Below are 17,112 nucleotides of genomic sequence, written 5' to 3' on the forward strand. Positions count from 1 at the left end.
AGGTACTAAGTTCATGAAAGGACTTCCAGTTAATTATTAAGAACTAAGGTAACTGGTGGTTTCTACCCCATTTTACTGATCACCTCATTTTTGAACACTGAGCCCACACAGACCCATTTTTATGCAGCAGAGCCCACCTCCAGTGCTGGAAGAACCGGGAGATCCTGCCACCACTCCTCTCTCTGAACAAAAGGGCAATCGGGTCTGTTGCTGCCAGGGACCAGCTCCGGACCACTGTCTCCACTGTCTTGCATCATCTGTCATCATCTCTGTGAGCAACCACAGAAGCAGAGGTTTTTTAAGGGTCTTCCTGGAAGCAGAAGTACATGGGATCAAGCCATCCCAAAAACTGATCCTACTTCATTACAGACTCAGATGTGATGTCAGTGCCTGCTACATTGTACCATACTAAATCAAGGTTCTTTCTTTCAGCAGCCCCAGCCCCCATCTTACATCATTGCAGTGGCAGAGGTTAGAGCCTGAAAGATGAGACAAACCAAGACATTTTGTTCCATCTCAGTGAAGGGTACCTGCTGGGCAAGGTCTGGGAGCAGGGCAAACCAAGCCCTTTCCCTTTTTCTTGTGCTTACTTCATGACCTCCCTTGAAAAGGCCCTGGCTGACTAACCCATGTGCTTCCCTGTTTCCTCTGACAGTAAATCCCAGGCCCTCTCACATTAACCTCATGGCCACAGGGCTGGTTAAAGGAAGTCTTACAGCTGTCCCTCAGGTGTCAGTGGGGCAGCAGGCCAACCTCCCGTGTTTCTTAGCACACTCTGGCACACAGCCTGTGAGGCTTGCATGCCCCTCTCCCAGCACACAAAGCCTTCCCAGCTCTGTGAGGAGGCAGGATTTGCTCCTGCCTGTAAAGGAAACACACAAATGAGCCATCACCACAGTCTTCCAGTCCACTTCCACAGGTTGCTTTCACAAGACTGTGATCTACGAACACCCCAACCCATAAAGTGCCACACCAGGCTGTGTTTAGATGCTCCCAGAGAGCCATTTCTGCCACCACATCCTCTGTAAGGGATGGTAAAGTGAGAACAGCCTTCACCCTGAGTGGTATAAATGCCTCCTCTGTTTTCTTGTGGTAAAAGAGAAGTTAAATACTGTGGATGTGAATCACTGCCCATCAGTGGGAAACAACAGGTCCATGCCACTGCTTCTCCCCCATGCTCATCTGCACCTTGTGGAAGTTCTCCCTGGGCTTCTTCCTGTATTTTGTCTGTGTGTGTGCACAGGTGGGAGGGAGGAGATTAGAAAACCCCAAGGGTTTGCTATTGCTTCTTCCCCATTTGTGGTTGTTTATGCTGCTTTCTCAGCACAGGTGACATGTTCCCAAATTGAAGGGGCTGAGCCAGAGGACTCCTTTTGCTGCATTTAGTAAACAAGGAGCTTGCCAGGCTTTCTGTGCTGTTTTGAAAAAATAAGGACACTATCTTGGTGCAAAACCAACTCTGTCTAGAGGAAGACCAGAGATATGGACCCTGCTTTAGAAAAGCAGCATTGACACTCTAGTCAGAAGAGGGAGGTGATGTTGGTCTGAAATCTGTAGAAGAGCAATTGTCCTCTTTCTATGCTCTTGAGACACAAAGAAATTTATTTCTTCCTTCAAATAAAATATTTTTTTAAAGGCCTCTGTTAAAATATCCCTGGCCAGATCTCCTGCTGCTGTAAACCCACATCTCTCTTTGGACACCACTGCAGCAGTGCCAATTACAGAAGTAAGGATGTAATTGCCATGACATTTTGTACCTACATTTCCACGTGCACACACATTTATACACCCATTGGCATACCTATAACACAGAGCTGGAGTGTCCTTCAGACGTCTTAGAAACAGGAGGCCTGAGCCTCACCTTAGTTATGGTCAGAGTTAATCAGCAGTGACTTCCTTTCAGTCAGATTACACCAGTGAAACTGGTGCAGTGGCCACCAAAGTCCACACCACGTACAGGTTGTGGGATCGGCCCCTCATGGATGCTTCACGCCATGCTGGCATATGGACAGGGGTCAAAGTATTCCTGCTGCTGCACATTTTCCAGAGTCCAAACTATAGGGCTCATATCTTTATACAGCCTAATAAAACTAATGAGATTTCCTCCCATGTTCTGAGGTCAACAAAATGTTTCATTCTGTCTTCTCAAGCAACAGCACAAAGCTCTTCCTTTTCAATTTAAGGTGCGATCACCAAGGTACCCAAGTGCATCTTTGCCCTTCAGCGGGTGCCCATGTGCCCCCAGCTCCCTGGTTTTGGGTAAATAAGACCTCCCTATTTCTGCCACAGGGGAAAGGGGGTCAGAGATGCCCATTCAAGCCACTGGCCAAAGCTGGTTTGCACCCTAAGCCTTCCTCAAGAGTGCTGCAGTCAGACCGAGCCCACAGAGGTCAATGTCATTGTCCACACCTGAGCCTCCCGAGTATCTTTTTTCTTCTCCGTGGTCTGCCTCTTGAGCTGCAGCTTTAACCTGTGGTGTATTTAGTTCTTTCTGTAGCTGGGGGAGAGGGTGACTCACCATTGGGACCAGCATCTTGAAAAAGTCACATTAAGACCCTATCAAAATAATGAAATTTAGACAGACAGCTCTTTCCCAATATTTGCAACTGCTCCGTTCTTCATTCCATTTTGTCACTGCTTGGCATTTGGCAGACTTCAGAAAACATTGCATTACCCTGTGTTGGTGCCTGAGGACACAGGGGGCTGGATGAGCAATACTTACGCTTTGCAGAGTGCACTGTGAGAAAAACAAACTGTGTAAGCAGTTTCTTCATTCTAGGAAAAAGCACATCTGAGTATTGTGCGACTTTGTCAGATGTCTTCTGCTTTTGTTTAAAAAAGGGCTTCTACCTGTTAGTCGTCTGCTGCCTTTCAGTGACCAAAAAACACCAAAGGATTCTCCACAGGGAGGCTGGAGCTTTTGGACTCTTGTGATGCTGGCATGTCAAGCAAGATATTAATAGTAACGTGAGTGAGGTTTTAAATAGACCCCAGCAAATGCAAATCTAGCTATTTTTAAGGTAATGCACTGAATAGGAATCACAAATTAGATCAAATACTACAGCAAATACTAAATTCCAACAGCAGTTGAAAGGTCAGTGTCTCACTATAGTGACACCACAGAGTTTCGTGAGTGCAACACAGCTGTAGCGAACCTGAAACCAGCACTAAAACTGTACGAGTGTGTATATCTGGCACCAATGAAACCTGAGATAAACACTGATGCACATGAAAAGGGGATTATGGTAGCGCACGCTCGTGTGCTTGCTAACTTTGTGTGCCTCGTTAACCAGGGGCAAACAGACCATCTACATACTCAGGCTGCCCAAAATACATTGTTCCCATAGAATATAATCCCAGTCTCCAGAACCGACTCCTGTAATAGGGCAGCATTCTTTCATGAAGTTATCTGGCGGCGAAAGAACGCTGCCCTTCGCTGGGCATTGACACCGGAGTTGAAAACGCTGATTGTCGGTGGCCTTTAAAAATAGGAAGCACGAAGGCGCGCACCACTCTCGCGGGGGCGGAGGGAGCACGGCACTGCCGGGGGACCTCTGCAGCTACAAAACTGGCCCGAGGAATGCCACCGGTTAAAAATACGTCGCTGGCCCCTGCGTGAACTCAGCGGTGCCATCAAAACCACCAGTTAATATTAAGATTTTCCCTTCCTTTTCGCTCCCCTTTATCCCCACGGAGCCCCCAAAGCAACGGCTGCGGACCGGCGCCCGCACACCGCCCGCCGCTGGGGGGCGCCCCGCCCAGCGCCGTCACGTGACCGCCGCCCCGCGCGCCTGCGCGTGGCGCGGCTCCGCCCCCTCCCAGGCCGGGCGCGCGCTCGGGGCGGCTCGCGGGTACGTTGCGGCCCCTCGGGGGCGGGGGGGAACATGGCGGCCCCCGGGGCCCTGAGCGCGGCCCCGCACTGCGCCCGGCCCAGCCGGCGGGGCGGGACACGGCGCTCCGGGGGCCCGCGGCCGGCCCTCTGCAGTCATGAGCGGCTCATGGCGTGTCCGTGTGTAGATACACGTGTGCTTGCGTGTGTATATCTGTGTGTCCGTGCGCCCATATACACGCACGAGGTGTGCGCACAAGGGCTCGGTGTGTGAACGCCCTCAGACAGGGAAATCGGGGTGTGCCAGCAAAACCTCCGCTGGCTTTGTGGCGTCCTCAGCGTTTCCTGTCTCTGCTGCCACTGCAGGAAGCCGCGGGGTTGCTGTTTCCTGCCTGTTGGAGACGCAGTGTTCTCCGGTGAAGTTGTCCTTGGGGAACTGCGTGGGTGTCAAGCACAGAGGAGCTGCAAGTGCGGAAACATCGTGCTTGCCATTGGAAAGGAGTCGTTATAATTGTAATTGATGTGAACCGAGAGTGTTTTGCTGAATAACAATTGTTCATCCTTTTACTTGTATTTGTTTACTGACAGTGGCCGGTGTCTGTTACTGTCCAGTGTCTTCTGTTTTCAGGATAAATAAAAATTCATTTTGAAGGAGTACAGCTCGTTCACACTTCTTTTTTATCTCCCAAATGGCTTTAGTGACTTTAAAATTACATTTCTCTAACATGCTGCTGTATTTATATTGCAAGATACGTCTTTAATTTTTTGTGTTTGTGTACACATACTGCTAATGCTTTTTTATTATTACATTTGATTCATTATGATTCCCTAATTTTATGCTGTTGTTCTTTCGCAAAGTTATTAATTAGAAGCTATTCACTACCTGCAGATCTTGCAGGCAGAATTTTAGACTATCAGAATATAGATTATAATCCTTCTAGAATGTTTTATGTTACTATTTGCAGAGGCTTTAAACAAACAAAACAGGCCTTCTTTTATTCTTTATTCAGGCTTATAGTAAGTGTTGAGTGATACTTGGTCTAGTTGAGCATCTTGTTAATGACACTCATGTCACTTTGTTTCCTAGAGAATTGGTGAGCAGAAAACTTGCTTTTAATGAAATATCCAGCACGTGTGGAGAAACCCAGCCAAAAGCTAATGTCGTCTGAAACACCCACAGACAGTCCAGAAGTGCCAATGGAAAATACCGTGTTCCCTGGAGTTCCTGATGTGGAAGGAAAGGCGAAGTCAAATGACAATCCAGTAGAGAGACTGGAGGCAGGCTCGGGCAAGGAAGATTGCCTTGAGTCCATGTCGAAGAGACAAAGGAAGAAGCTGTTGAAGCAGAAGCAGTGGGAAGAACAGAAAGATCTACGGAGGTATGGTTTGCAAAGGAGCTTCCCGTGGTTCACATGTAATATTTAGTGCTAATAGTAACGACGTGTCAGCAGAATTTACTTGTGAATTGCTTCATCAAATCAAGGCAGTTGAACCGGTTTTCTCCCACATCAGTTTAAAAGCAGTAGCCCCAGGCTACTTCGTCTGCACTTGAAGAGGCTGTAGAGGTAAGCATCCCCTCCTCATACTAGAATTGTTCCTCGGTTTCAAGAGGATGTCAGGAGGGATTCAAACGTGCATGTTTTTCATTTGTCAGAAGGGAGACAGATCGTGTGGCCTTGTTCCTTTCGCAGTGGGCTGCACCTCTTTTCCTGGTGCTGTCAGACTTGAGAATCTTACAAAGACACTGAATAAAAGCAGCTATGTTTGACACGTGAAGTGCTGTGCTACAAGTAACACTGACTTATGTAGAGCTTCTGTTTTGTTGTGTTGAGTGAAAGTGTATCTGCAAATGCACTGATGGTGGTTTATTCTTGTCCCACTGACTGCCTGGTGCTCCTTCCCAGACAGTGGTTGTTGCTGTCTCTGGAATTTGATCTCCCTACTGCCTGCTCCTATCAGGAGGACAGGAGGATGGAACAATTTCTTCAGAAGCCTTTTGAAAAACTGTTAAGTGAAACAGGAAGTAAATTGCCTTCCTCATTCTGATCCTGATACTGTGATTTTGTCAATCTTTTTGGTTAGTTCTGTTACGAGACTTGACTCAGAGCACCCTTGACTCCTAGTATGGAGTTAATTGAATTTGTGTCTTTGTAGGTATTTACAGAACTTCACAAAGGTGGGGGCGTGTTTTGTGCTGGTCTCAGTGTAGCACAAATGCAGGCAACAGGCTGAGTTTAAACTATCACAGTCACAGGACAACCACTTTGGCCCTAGAAGTCTGCATTTGTGTGCATAACACAGCACCTCAGCAGGCTTGGCAGCACTTTTTGAAGATTGATTTTTTTGTTTACTTAGGCAGAAACGAAAAGAAAAACGCCAGAAGAGAAAACTAGAGCGTCAGTCAAAACTGGATTCCAACAGTGAGGGGAATGACAGGAAGTGCATGCGCAGAGAAGTTGTTCCTAGCACACTTCGCCTCATCGTGGACTGCAGCTTTGATGACCTGATGGTGTTAAAGGTAAAAGGATCTTCAGATTAACTAGGTATATTTAATTTTCTTAAATATAGACTGTATGTTCTCAGGATTTTCCCATGGGTTAAAGACTGAGTATTGTCACAGTGATAAACCTGTTTGATTCCTCAGATTAATTTTTTATGCTAATTAAATACCTGTGATTTTTTTTCCTAGAATAATGTAAATCAAGCACATGCATAGAGGTGTCTAAGTTCACCTGTGTGGAAGATGTGTGCATTTCCTTGTCAGCATAATGCCCTCACAGTGGGTGTTTTTTCTCTCGGGATCTGGCGCCCACACTCTCTGAGTAGTCACTTTTGCAAATCAAAAGCTTCCTTTTTCTCTCTTTAGTTTCTGACTGGGTCATGATAAAGCATTTTGTGATGCTCTGTATGAAGGACGAAATAAAAACAAATTGTGTTGTGTACAGGATGTTAAGAAGCTTCACAAACAGATTCAGAGATGTTACGCAGAAAACCGCAAGGCATTTCATCCTGTGCAGGTATGTTCGAACAAACTGAACACTGTCTGTTGCCAAGTACCAAACATGAGAACTGTAGTAGGAAAAGAAAATATTTAAGCTGCCTCTTTCATAAGAAAATTACTTCTGTTGTAACACCCAGATGTTAAAAAGATACCCCTATATATGGAACAGTATGTGCATGCAGATGAAAAGCACCAGATCCAAGTGTGCCACTAAGAGGCTGTTGATACCCTTGGTTTTAGCTGTGGCAGATTTTTAAAGAAATCACTCTAAGTCCGAATTTGTCTTGTAAATGTATCACTAACTATATGAATATGGTACTAATACTACTTCCATCTAAAAAATGTTAAGAGTTTTAGCTTACAGTTAAGGGTAAAAAGAGAAGGAAACAGATTGTAGCAAATTGACGTTTCTGTATTTTGTACCTCTTGTTTGTTCTGTTTGAAGTTTTACTTGACCAGCCATGGGGGACAGTTGAAGACCAACATGAATGAAAATGACAAAGGATGGGTGAATTGGAAGGTGAATAATTGAGTATTTCTGTAAAAAGTTAAAGTCTTGATTGTAGTTGTTAACTCTATTGTTAGTTGTGAAGAATATAATTTTTTTCCACATGGGTTTTTCTAATACATACGAGCAAGGGCATATTTGAATAAGTGCAGCTTTTTGTCCTTTTAATTGATTTAACTTAAATAAGCCAAAGACTACTTTTCTTGAATCTAGATTTGATTTTTGCTTGAAAAACAATAGCTGCTTCATGAGAGCTTAGCATAAACTTCTCTTACTGAACAATTAATGTTAACTAAGCATTTGCTTCTGGGTTCACTTTTTTTTAATGGGCTTGAAAATTAGTTGGATCCATAGGAGAAATATGGCAACGTTTGAAGGGAATCACAAGAACTCTCAATTTGTAAAGTTCTTTTGGCATTTCAGAAAATCTCCTGTTGATTTTTACAAATCAGTGCTCTAGGGACTGGATTGTTTACACAGAAAATTAATCTGCACTCTGCTACGTATTTGAATGTGGAGAAGGAATGTGGAATGACCACATACTGTTGGATTTATTTTACCAGTCCCATCTTGGGTATGTAAAGCTTGGTCAGCAATTCATCAGTAACTTCTTTTAACTACCTTTTTTTGAGGATATCCAAATTAGAACAGAGCACTATAGTGAGCTAATAAAGAAAGAAGACCTAGTATATCTTACCTCAGATTCCCCAGATGTTCTCAGAGAGCTTGATGAGAAGAAAGCCTATGTGATTGGAGGACTGGTGGATCACAATCACCACAAGGTAAACTGTGGGTCTGTTTCTTTGTAGCTTTTTTGGCACCTTATTTGACATTATTGCTGTTCATGTGTAAGCTAACATAATTAATAATGAGAAAGCTTCTTCAAAAAAGAATTCCAAGAAATGTTGAAGAAACGTGAAAAATCCTTGTGGTGGTAGCAGTGGTTTTGTGTTCCGGAGTTTTCTTACCCTTTAATCTTCCTCTGAAGAAATACCAAGTGACTACAACCTGAATAACTTTGTACTTTAACATAAGCTCATCTTTAAAGCAGGCTATGGCTGATGGCTCTAGAGCTGCAGCTGCATGAACAGGTTGCATTTACAATCCTTTTGAGCACGTATATTCACAGATATAGAAAGCAGTGAGTTTTCCAGAGGTAGTAGCCCTTGAGGCAGGTGCTGTCCAATTGGGGTAGGTTTCTTTTTGTAAGCAACTTCTAAAGCAACATCATGGCAGCACAGGCAAAACTCTTGCCAGAAAATGATACTTGTAGTAAATCTGTATGGGCTGATCTGAAACAGTAATACACAATCCACTTGTTTTGGTATCTTTTCCCCAGGGAATTACTTACAAAAAAGCTGTAGAGCAGGGAATTGATCATGCACAGCTCCCACTTGGAAACTTTGTCAAAATGAACAGTCGGAAAGTGTTAGCTGTCAATCATGGTAAGTTCTAAGTCATAAAGTAACTACATTATTTTAGAATATATCTCTGACAGTCACAGTTCGAACCCTCTGCACTGTAGTGCAGATACCTAAACCTTGTTTTATTATGTTGATATTTCTTGAATTTAGTTGCCTTCAGAATACATTAATTGCCTTGACCTTTAAATATTACAGATATGGTTAAATGTAAATGATGGTGTCTTAGCCATTTAGAAGTGCACATTGTATCCTGTTGGCTTGTCTGAGAATTACTTGTGGCTTTCTTACCATACTGGTCTTGTTTCCAGGCTTACTGTATAAGTGAGTAAAATGTTGGAAACTATCCAACATTGTATTTTATTGTAGTGTACACATTTTGTGCCAAGGGAGGATGAATGTCTGTGATGTTTTCACCTTTTTGGACAGCTTTGTTCAGCAGTAACTGTCTCAGTACCTATAGACTTTCCTCAGTTGGTATCAGCAGTACCCCAGCTAGTGAATTTTCATAAATGTATTTTTACCTGATTTGCTGGTTCTGATTGAAGTATTCAGTTGCTTAACCAAGCCTTGAATCCTGCTCCTTTTAAACTTCTGGCTTTATTATTAGATTGTCTGTCAGTGTCATTAAACAAAAATACATGCAAAATGGAGCCTACTCTGACTTTCATGGAAATTTTTGACATGGTGTCAAAAGTCTTTATTGTGCCCTACTGCACATTCTTTAGCTTGTCTTACCTTGCTTTATTTCAAGTTTATTTTTTATATAATACATTGCTCAATGATGACTTTATTTTCTGAAAGTGCCATATTAATGGGAGTGGCTTTTGCATGATGATAACTGTTATTTAAGCATGGAGGAGAATATAGTATGGCATGTGACTTAAAAATTATCAAATTCTCTGTATTTGTAAGATTTTACATGTTTCTAAAATTAGATCTTTCACTGTTGCTTTATATAGAAAGGAAGAGCTAATTAGAGCTAATTATAGGAGGGGTCAAAATCTTTGTTAAAGTGCACCCACAGCAGGATTCCTGTCAAGCAAGTGAAAGGATTGGTGCCTGTACAGAAGGCACTGGTGAGACTGAAGTATTTGTCTCAGTCCCTGGGAGAACTACTGTCATGCAGCTGGAGACTCGGGGCTTCAGGCTGCAGTAGTAGCAGAGTCTGTTCCTGCCTGCCTTTCAACAGCTCTGCTCTGAAGATGCCACAAGAGAATGCACAAAAACGTCTGTAAAAAATGGATTTGGGTGTGTCTTGCTATCAGCAATTCACTTACCTCCCTGTAAAAGAGCTGATGGGCTTTTCTGATGTTGCAGTGTTTGAGATCATCCTTGCATACCTGGAGAAGAGAGACTGGAAGGAGGCCTTTTTCAGTGTCCTGCCACAGAGGAAAGGGGCTGTTCCTTTGGGAGAAGCCAATGATTCATCCAAACATGCTCTGTCTGGAAAAGAAGATGAAGACAATGACTCAGACAGCAACTAGGCTTCAGAACCAGATGATGGGAAAGATGAGACATGGAGTTGATGGAAGAAAACTGGGGCATGAAGTAGTTTTACTTCAAAGACCATCTGCGGCCCCTGTAATGCTGAATTGTCTCAGTGCTCAGTAGTCCCAGAGCTGTTTCTGTGCATGAAGGGTTAAGTTAAATGCAGGGTTTTACCCTGAAACTTCAATATAATAGCTTAAAAAAAAAAAAAAAAAAAGACAAATGCAGCATTTATTTTTTCCCAGGGAAGCTGTTTAATTTAATTTTTTTAAATATTATTTTTTATACATACCAAATTTGGCGTAAATGCCATGAGCTTTAGTACTTACTATTTTAATGTATACATTCTTTCCTCCATTTCTGTTCAAAAGTTTTCTTAAAAGCAATGAATGACAAGTGTTCCTTTGGCTCCAGAACCTGTACCACTAGTGCCTGCTGCAAAGTGTGCATGAACACTCAAAAATTCTGACTTTCCTGAGCATCTCAACAGACAATCAGCTGAACTGCCTGATTTATATATTGTGTTTAGTTAGCTGGGGTCAGTAGGTGAAGTATGAATGTGGGGTTAAGCCAGTGCTTTATACTTGAGCTTGAGTGGGATGGGTGTTAGCACAGGTGCAAATCATGTGCCTTGGTTGGCACACAGGGCTCACTGAGGTGACTCAATCACTTTTAATTTTTTCTTCATCTTCTCAGCAGAATTTACACAGCCTCAGAACAACACCAGGAGAGAGGAAGTCTTCCTTACATGTCACTCAGATTCAGTATTTCTGTGTTATCATATGATCCTCTGTGTATTGTATTGTCTATCAAATATTTTTCCTTTTAAAAAAAAATGTTAGTCTTGGCTGGATGTTCTGATTCATCAACTGACTTCAGTGCTTTGGCGAAGTAGTGAAGTGGAAACCTTGGAAGTGAGGCTGTGCTTCAGCCCTGTGAGCCTGCCTATCCCTTTCTTCTCCAGGGAGTAGCCAGGGAGCTGCAGTGCCTGAATAAGTGCAGCTCTCACACAGGTTTCTAATGCCTGAAGAGCATGAGGACACGGCATCCTAAGTGTTCCTCTCTGCTGAGCTGCAGTCAGAGGGCTGATTAAAGTCTGACTTGTCTGTGCCCATTTTTCTTCCTCTCTTCCTTGTTACTGCTTTCAAGTGGAGACTGCAAGTGGAATCCCTGTGGGTCCCTATGGTCTGTAAAGGCTTGGCAACCAACTGGTTATGATTTACTTAGTGCACTTCTCTCTACACTTTCTAAAAGGCCAATAGAAAAGTTTCTTCTGTTAAAAGGATTGATTAGGGTTTGTTGCTGAAGTTCCACAGGGCTTTTCTTAGGCTTTACAAAACTGTGATTGCTTTGTTGCAGAAACTAGCTCAGCCTTTTCATAAAAGCATTGCTGGTTTAATTTCTGTAACAAAAAAGGCAGCATAAGTGTACCCAGCATGCATTACACTGATTCTCCAACTGAAATGTGTAAAATTGCAAGGAATTACACCTTTACAGCTGAGGTTCTGCATCTTTATGCATGTAGCACCTATTAAGCCTGATCTAAGACTTCTCAGTCTGTCCAAAGTTTACTTAAGAACACTTCATACATGTGCCTCATTTACTTGGGCTTGAGAGTGTAGGAGCAGATGGCTTAGACAATCTGGGAACTTTCAGAGACATGCTGAAAAGGTTCCAAAGCATCTTACAGAATTGTTGTGCAACTTAAAACACAGCCTTACCAACTTTACCAGTGAAATTAGATACACACACATGCACACATACAGGTGTTTTAAATTCAGCTGTTTAAATCTGAAGCTTACCTGTCTGTGGAGAAATAGAAGGAAAACACGGTCTGGTGTGTTGCTGTTCAGAGGCTGCTCATGCCACCTGCACAGTATCACAGCAGCTCAGTAGCTGCTGCCTGTTTGTATACAGTGTTTGTCTCACCCATCTGCTCTTCCTGTCCCCCATCACAAGAAGCATGGCCAGCAGCTCAAGGGAGGTGATCCTCCTGCTCTGCTCTGCTCTGCTCTGCCCTGATGAGAGCCCACCTGGACTGCTGCATCCAGAGCTGTGGCTCACAACATATGAAGCCCATGAACCTGTTTGAGCAAGTTCAGAGGAGGGCATGAAGATGCAGAGTGCTGGAGCACTTCTGCAGACAGGCTGGGAGAGCTGGGGGCTGTTCAGGCCAGGAGAAGAGAAGGCTCTGGGCAGACCTTACAGCACCTTCCAGTATCTGAAGGGGGCTACAGGAAAGCTGTAGAGGGACTTTTTACAAGTACAGGTAGTGATAGGACAAGGGGGACTGGTTTGTATCTGACAAAGGGTGGGTTTAGATTATATATTAGGAAGAAATTCTTCACTGTGAGGATGAGGACTTTTAATTGTTTTTCATTTTGGATTCACATATTGTATACAAGTTATAGCCCTGTTTGGCACTCTGGTGTTCTGGCTTGTGGCATGCTACTTAAGAAAGCACATTTATTCTTCTTTTTAAATCTACAGACCTGGGTGGTGTTCTCAATATTTTCAAGATGGCCATTTGCATATTTCAGCATGGCCCACTAATGCATTACACTGGCAGCAGAGATAAATCACTATCCTGTTTTACAGTAAGAAACAAAAAGAAATTTGTTTCTGATAACAAAAATAAATACTTACATGGAGTGCTTCAGGGCACTTCTTCAAGATCTTTCTTTGAACTAGCTTTAACTGTACAAAGTTAATGAAACAGAAGGAAACACACTGGAAGTTCTCTGCTTCACCCTGCTGTCTTCCGGGAAGATCAGCTCTGACATGCTTGTCTAACCAAAACTTAGAGACCTCCAATGTGATTTGTTCCTGGGCCACCACGATGTTGAAGAAGAGAACATGAAAAAGACAATTGCACAGAAGCTCCAGAAGAACAGGATCCCTGTGTTTCACCACCAGGCGTCATTGCTGTGCTTCAGAAAGCTCTTTCATCACTAAGCTTTGTAAAGTTTCAGGTACTGCCAGAACTATTGCTCAGCAATGCTGGGCAGCAGAATACATCCAAAGGTCTTTCAGTCTGTGTAGTAAAGCATTAAAAAGGCAATAAAGAAGGTATGGCTCAAGGAATCTGAAAGGAAAGAAACAGAAAGGGGATATGGCAGAAAGTCAAACCTTCTGGCTAAATGGGCAAACTTTCTTTTAGTTATGTGCAGTGGGGAGGTCACAGCAAGATGCCATAGGTAATCCTGTTGTTTTGTTCCGTTCCCACTGAGCCTCAATCCCCTTGGTTCAGATTTATGAAGTCAGGGACCCCAGCAGTTCATCTGCATCCATGTTGTGACAGTTTCCCAAACACTGTACTGCTGCAGGTTACTTTATTTTCCCCCTTGTCTATTTCCTGGATTCAGGTCAATTTGCCTTTGCTTTGGCTTCCACATGCCCCATTTCATAATATATGCTCATTGCCCCTATGTTTGCTTATGGAGCAATAGCGTTTGATTCTAGAAATGACTCTGCAGAACAGCATCTGAGTGTAAGGAGCCTCTCTGGACAGCCCCATCTCAGAGGCTTCTGCTCACAAAGTTGACAATGATGGTGGGTTTTGCAGTGCACACTGCCATGCTGCACAGGGTGTAGCTGTCCAGGGGGATTCACACTGATGGTTATTCCAAAATCCAGTGTGTATGACAAGGCACATGTCCTCAGGGCAGTCTTGGAGCAATGTGACTGTCAGCTGCAGGCTTGTAGGATGTGGCATTCCAAAAATCCTTAGAGTTGGAGGATAAGGTCAGGGAAGTCTGAAGAGTTCCAGTGTTTCTTTGATTTAAACAGAACTTTTTACTGCTCAGGCTGTTCTGTAGATCACACTGAAGATCACAGGTACACTGCACCATTATTGGTATTTGTTCATATTACTGTAAAGTATCCATTTATTCTACAGGAGGGTTTTTAAATAAGCTATCAGTAAGCACACATTCTTCTTGTCATAAGTTATTCTGAAAAGCAGAGACAGACTTCTGTGTGACTCCCAATTCAAAAGGTGAATAAACTTTGGCCCATCTTTGAAATGTGTACCTTAATTGTCTCTCTTCCAAGAAGGTGACTTTGTTAGCTGGAGCAACAGCATCTGACAATCCTAAAGCCAAATAATCAAATGTTTGATTCATGTTCATTCCCTTTTGCTGCATTTTTACTTCAAGTAGTGTAAGAAGGATGTGCTTTTTCGTTTCTTGTTTGCCTTGTTTGACTGTGATCTTTCCAGAGACCTAAAAGGAAGAAAAAGCATTATTTAAAAAAGGGGTGTTAATACTTGATCGAGTACTCCCCTTGGATATTATTTTCCCCTTCTAATTCTTCTAATACTTGCTCTAAACCCACAAGGTAATTTGCACCTTCCACCTTTAGCTTTTCTTCAGCTTACTAAAATGAATAAGGCATTGTCCCATGAGCAGGTGATTTATTCCCCGTGTGTTTTGGAAAGGTGTTTATTTCTGGATGTCTTTGTTCATGTTCTCACAAAATTGGATGCCATCCCATATGTGCTGAATTCAGCTCCACTGTAATGTCATGCACATTTGTAAAATCTTCAGATATGATCCCTAAGCTTTTTGACGGGCATAACCTGCCCTGCCAGCTAGTTTTGCTCAATCACGGTGCTTCAGTAATAATGAGCACTTGCAGGGTTTTGATACCTAATCTTTTGGACATCCTTACATGTGCAGGTGGAAAAATACAAAGGGATTGGAGTAGTCACAGCTCCTGTACTGTGTGGGGTGGGACTTCAGAAATGTTGCTCTTTTGTTCCTATCTTCTACTAACATGAGTGTCCCAGAGCTTTTGTGTTATCAAGTTCTTCAGAAGTGGCTCATAAGAGGGTAACTTGGAAATTGCTATCACACAGTGGGATGAAATGATGGATTTTCCATTTAAACACCCTCCAGAAGGTTTATTTTCTTAACAGCTAAGTCACTGTCTGAAAGAAAGAAAGGTACCTTGGTAAGCTTAAAAATCAACATGGTAGATAAGGAAGAAATAACCTATTTTTAAAAATGCTAAAGTTTTAGCTAGAGCTAGTATGCATTTTATTATTTGTAGAACAGTATAGTTGTCAGTAAAATCTATGATGCATTACTGCCATTAAAAGTTTGTGGGGTTTTTCCTGTAAAGAGTTAGGTCACTTGAGCTGTGGTTAAAATAGTGTCCTGTTAAATAGAGCCAGGTTCAGTGCAGAACTAATTTTCCATTAAAAGAAAGCTGTTTCAGAAAACACTGGCTCTCTTCAGCTGGAGTCAACATCATGCACTGCTTCAGGCAAGCAAGCAATGCAAGGCTGCAAAGCCCTGGCAGGAGTAAGGAGTGAGAAGCAGGCTGTGCTGCCTGTGAAGTGGCAGTAAAGAACCACTTTCCCCTGCAAGTGCCTTGTACTCAGAAACTGTAGCTATGGCTACAATCTGCTGAGCATGGTCAATGTTTCATAACATTTGCCCAAGTTACAGTCCCCAAGTGAAGATAACGTGGAGTTGCAAGAGCAGGCCTTTGCCCACTGCTTCTAACCTTTTTTTGCGTGCAAGCTCACCAGCCATGAACACCTCCAGTATGTTCTCCGTCTTCAGCCTGTGGCACACATTTCACTTGAATCTGCTGAGGTTAATAAATCACTGGAGAGGGAATATTACTGCACTATGTTCAGTTGGATAAAGTGAGATTAAAAAATGATAAAAGAATGTATCATATTTCCATTGAATTATGGGCTATCCTGAGTTGGAAGGGACCTGCATCAAAGTCCAGCTCCTGCCTCTGCACAGGGCAGCCCCAAGAGTCACACCCTGAGCCTGAGAGCACTGTCCAAACCCTTCTTGAAGTCTGTCAGGCTGGTGCTGTGATCACTGCCTTGGGGAGCCTATTCAAGTGCCCAACCACCCTTTGGGGGAAAAACCTTTTCATAATATTCAACTTAAACCTCGCCTGACACAACTTCATGCCATCCCCTTGGGTCATGCCACTGGTCACCAGAAAGAAGAGATTTTAATTGCACAACATGTAGATAACCATGAAGAAAAATTCTCTCCATAGTGAGCAGCCCTAAAAGTGGAGGGGGCTAGGAATCAGCTAAGTATTTTCTGGCAAAGGGTTGAGCCGAGGGCCTGTGTAAGCAAGTTATAAAGGGGTGGCACTGTGGTTTCCCTCCATGCCAAGGGCACTGTATGCCCCAAGCTGGAGCCTCACCCTCATTTATCTTCAGGAATCGGGCGGAGCAAGACAAATAAAGTAGCTCCTGCAGCATGGTTATGCAAGTCTGCTCATGTTCACTGGAACCCTGTGCAGTCTCTTTTGTTGTCACCTTTTGCCTGAAGACCATGACATCTATCCCTGCACAGGCTGCAGACAGCGTCCACTGTCTGATGCAATATTCTCAGTTGGAGAAAAAAAGTCACGGCCTTGATATGCATATAGTTAAAGATATAAGGAAAGTTTTGAGGGGAAAGGAAATCTAAAGGGATATGAGAAATAAACCAAGAAGGAAAAGGGATGGGAACTTTACAAGAATCATAGAACACTTAAGGTTGGAAAAGACCTCTAAAATCATTAAGTGCAAAAGAAGGGAGGAAAGGAGAAAGATAAACATCAAAGAGTAGAGTGGACTAGAAATACTTCATTCTAATACAAGTAATTTTAGGAAGTGTAAATCTCTAGGTTGTACCTCCTGAGAGGACTGGAGAGCTTTGGCTGGAACTCAGAATAAGAAACGAGGGTTTATGGCCTTTGGAAGAAAGGGCTGAGAGCTCAGGAGGATTGCAAGGATGTTATGAGTTTTAGCAGGGAGAAAATTGGAAGGGCCAAAGCCCAACTAGAACTTAACCTGGTTACTGCCATTAAAGACAATAAAAAATATTTCAATAAATAC

At 43.1% G+C, this 17,112-nt stretch overlaps 1 protein-coding gene across 4 annotated transcripts; it reads left to right on the forward strand.

Annotated features, from left to right (window-relative positions):
* The first annotated feature begins 3,770 nt into the window (after positions 1–3,770).
* On the forward strand, positions 3,771–14,295 carry TRMT10A (tRNA methyltransferase 10A). 4 transcript variants are annotated; one of them, XM_066186322.1, is made up of 8 exons: positions 3,771–3,851; positions 4,917–5,208; positions 6,185–6,347; positions 6,775–6,846; positions 7,276–7,350; positions 7,971–8,120; positions 8,678–8,783; positions 10,080–14,295. In XM_066186322.1, the coding sequence occupies exons 2-8, from the start codon at positions 4,946–4,948 to the stop codon at positions 10,244–10,246; spliced, it is 996 nt and encodes a 331-aa protein (XP_066042419.1). In that variant the 5' UTR covers positions 3,771–3,851; positions 4,917–4,945; the 3' UTR covers positions 10,247–14,295. The 4 variants fall into 4 exon arrangements, with proteins under 4 accessions (XP_066042419.1, XP_066042418.1, XP_066042420.1 ...); XM_066186321.1 differs by lacking the exon at positions 3,771–3,851 and adding an exon at positions 3,902–4,342; XM_066186323.1 differs by lacking the exon at positions 3,771–3,851 and adding an exon at positions 3,902–4,297.
* Positions 14,296–17,112: the final 2,817 nt, after the last annotated feature.

Source organism: Chamaea fasciata, unplaced genomic scaffold, assembly GCF_029207755.1.
Source record: "Chamaea fasciata isolate MVZ Bird 193981 ecotype frontalis unplaced genomic scaffold, bChaFas1.0.hap1 SCAF_6, whole genome shotgun sequence".
Lineage (NCBI taxonomy): Eukaryota > Metazoa > Chordata > Aves > Passeriformes > Sylviidae > Chamaea > Chamaea fasciata.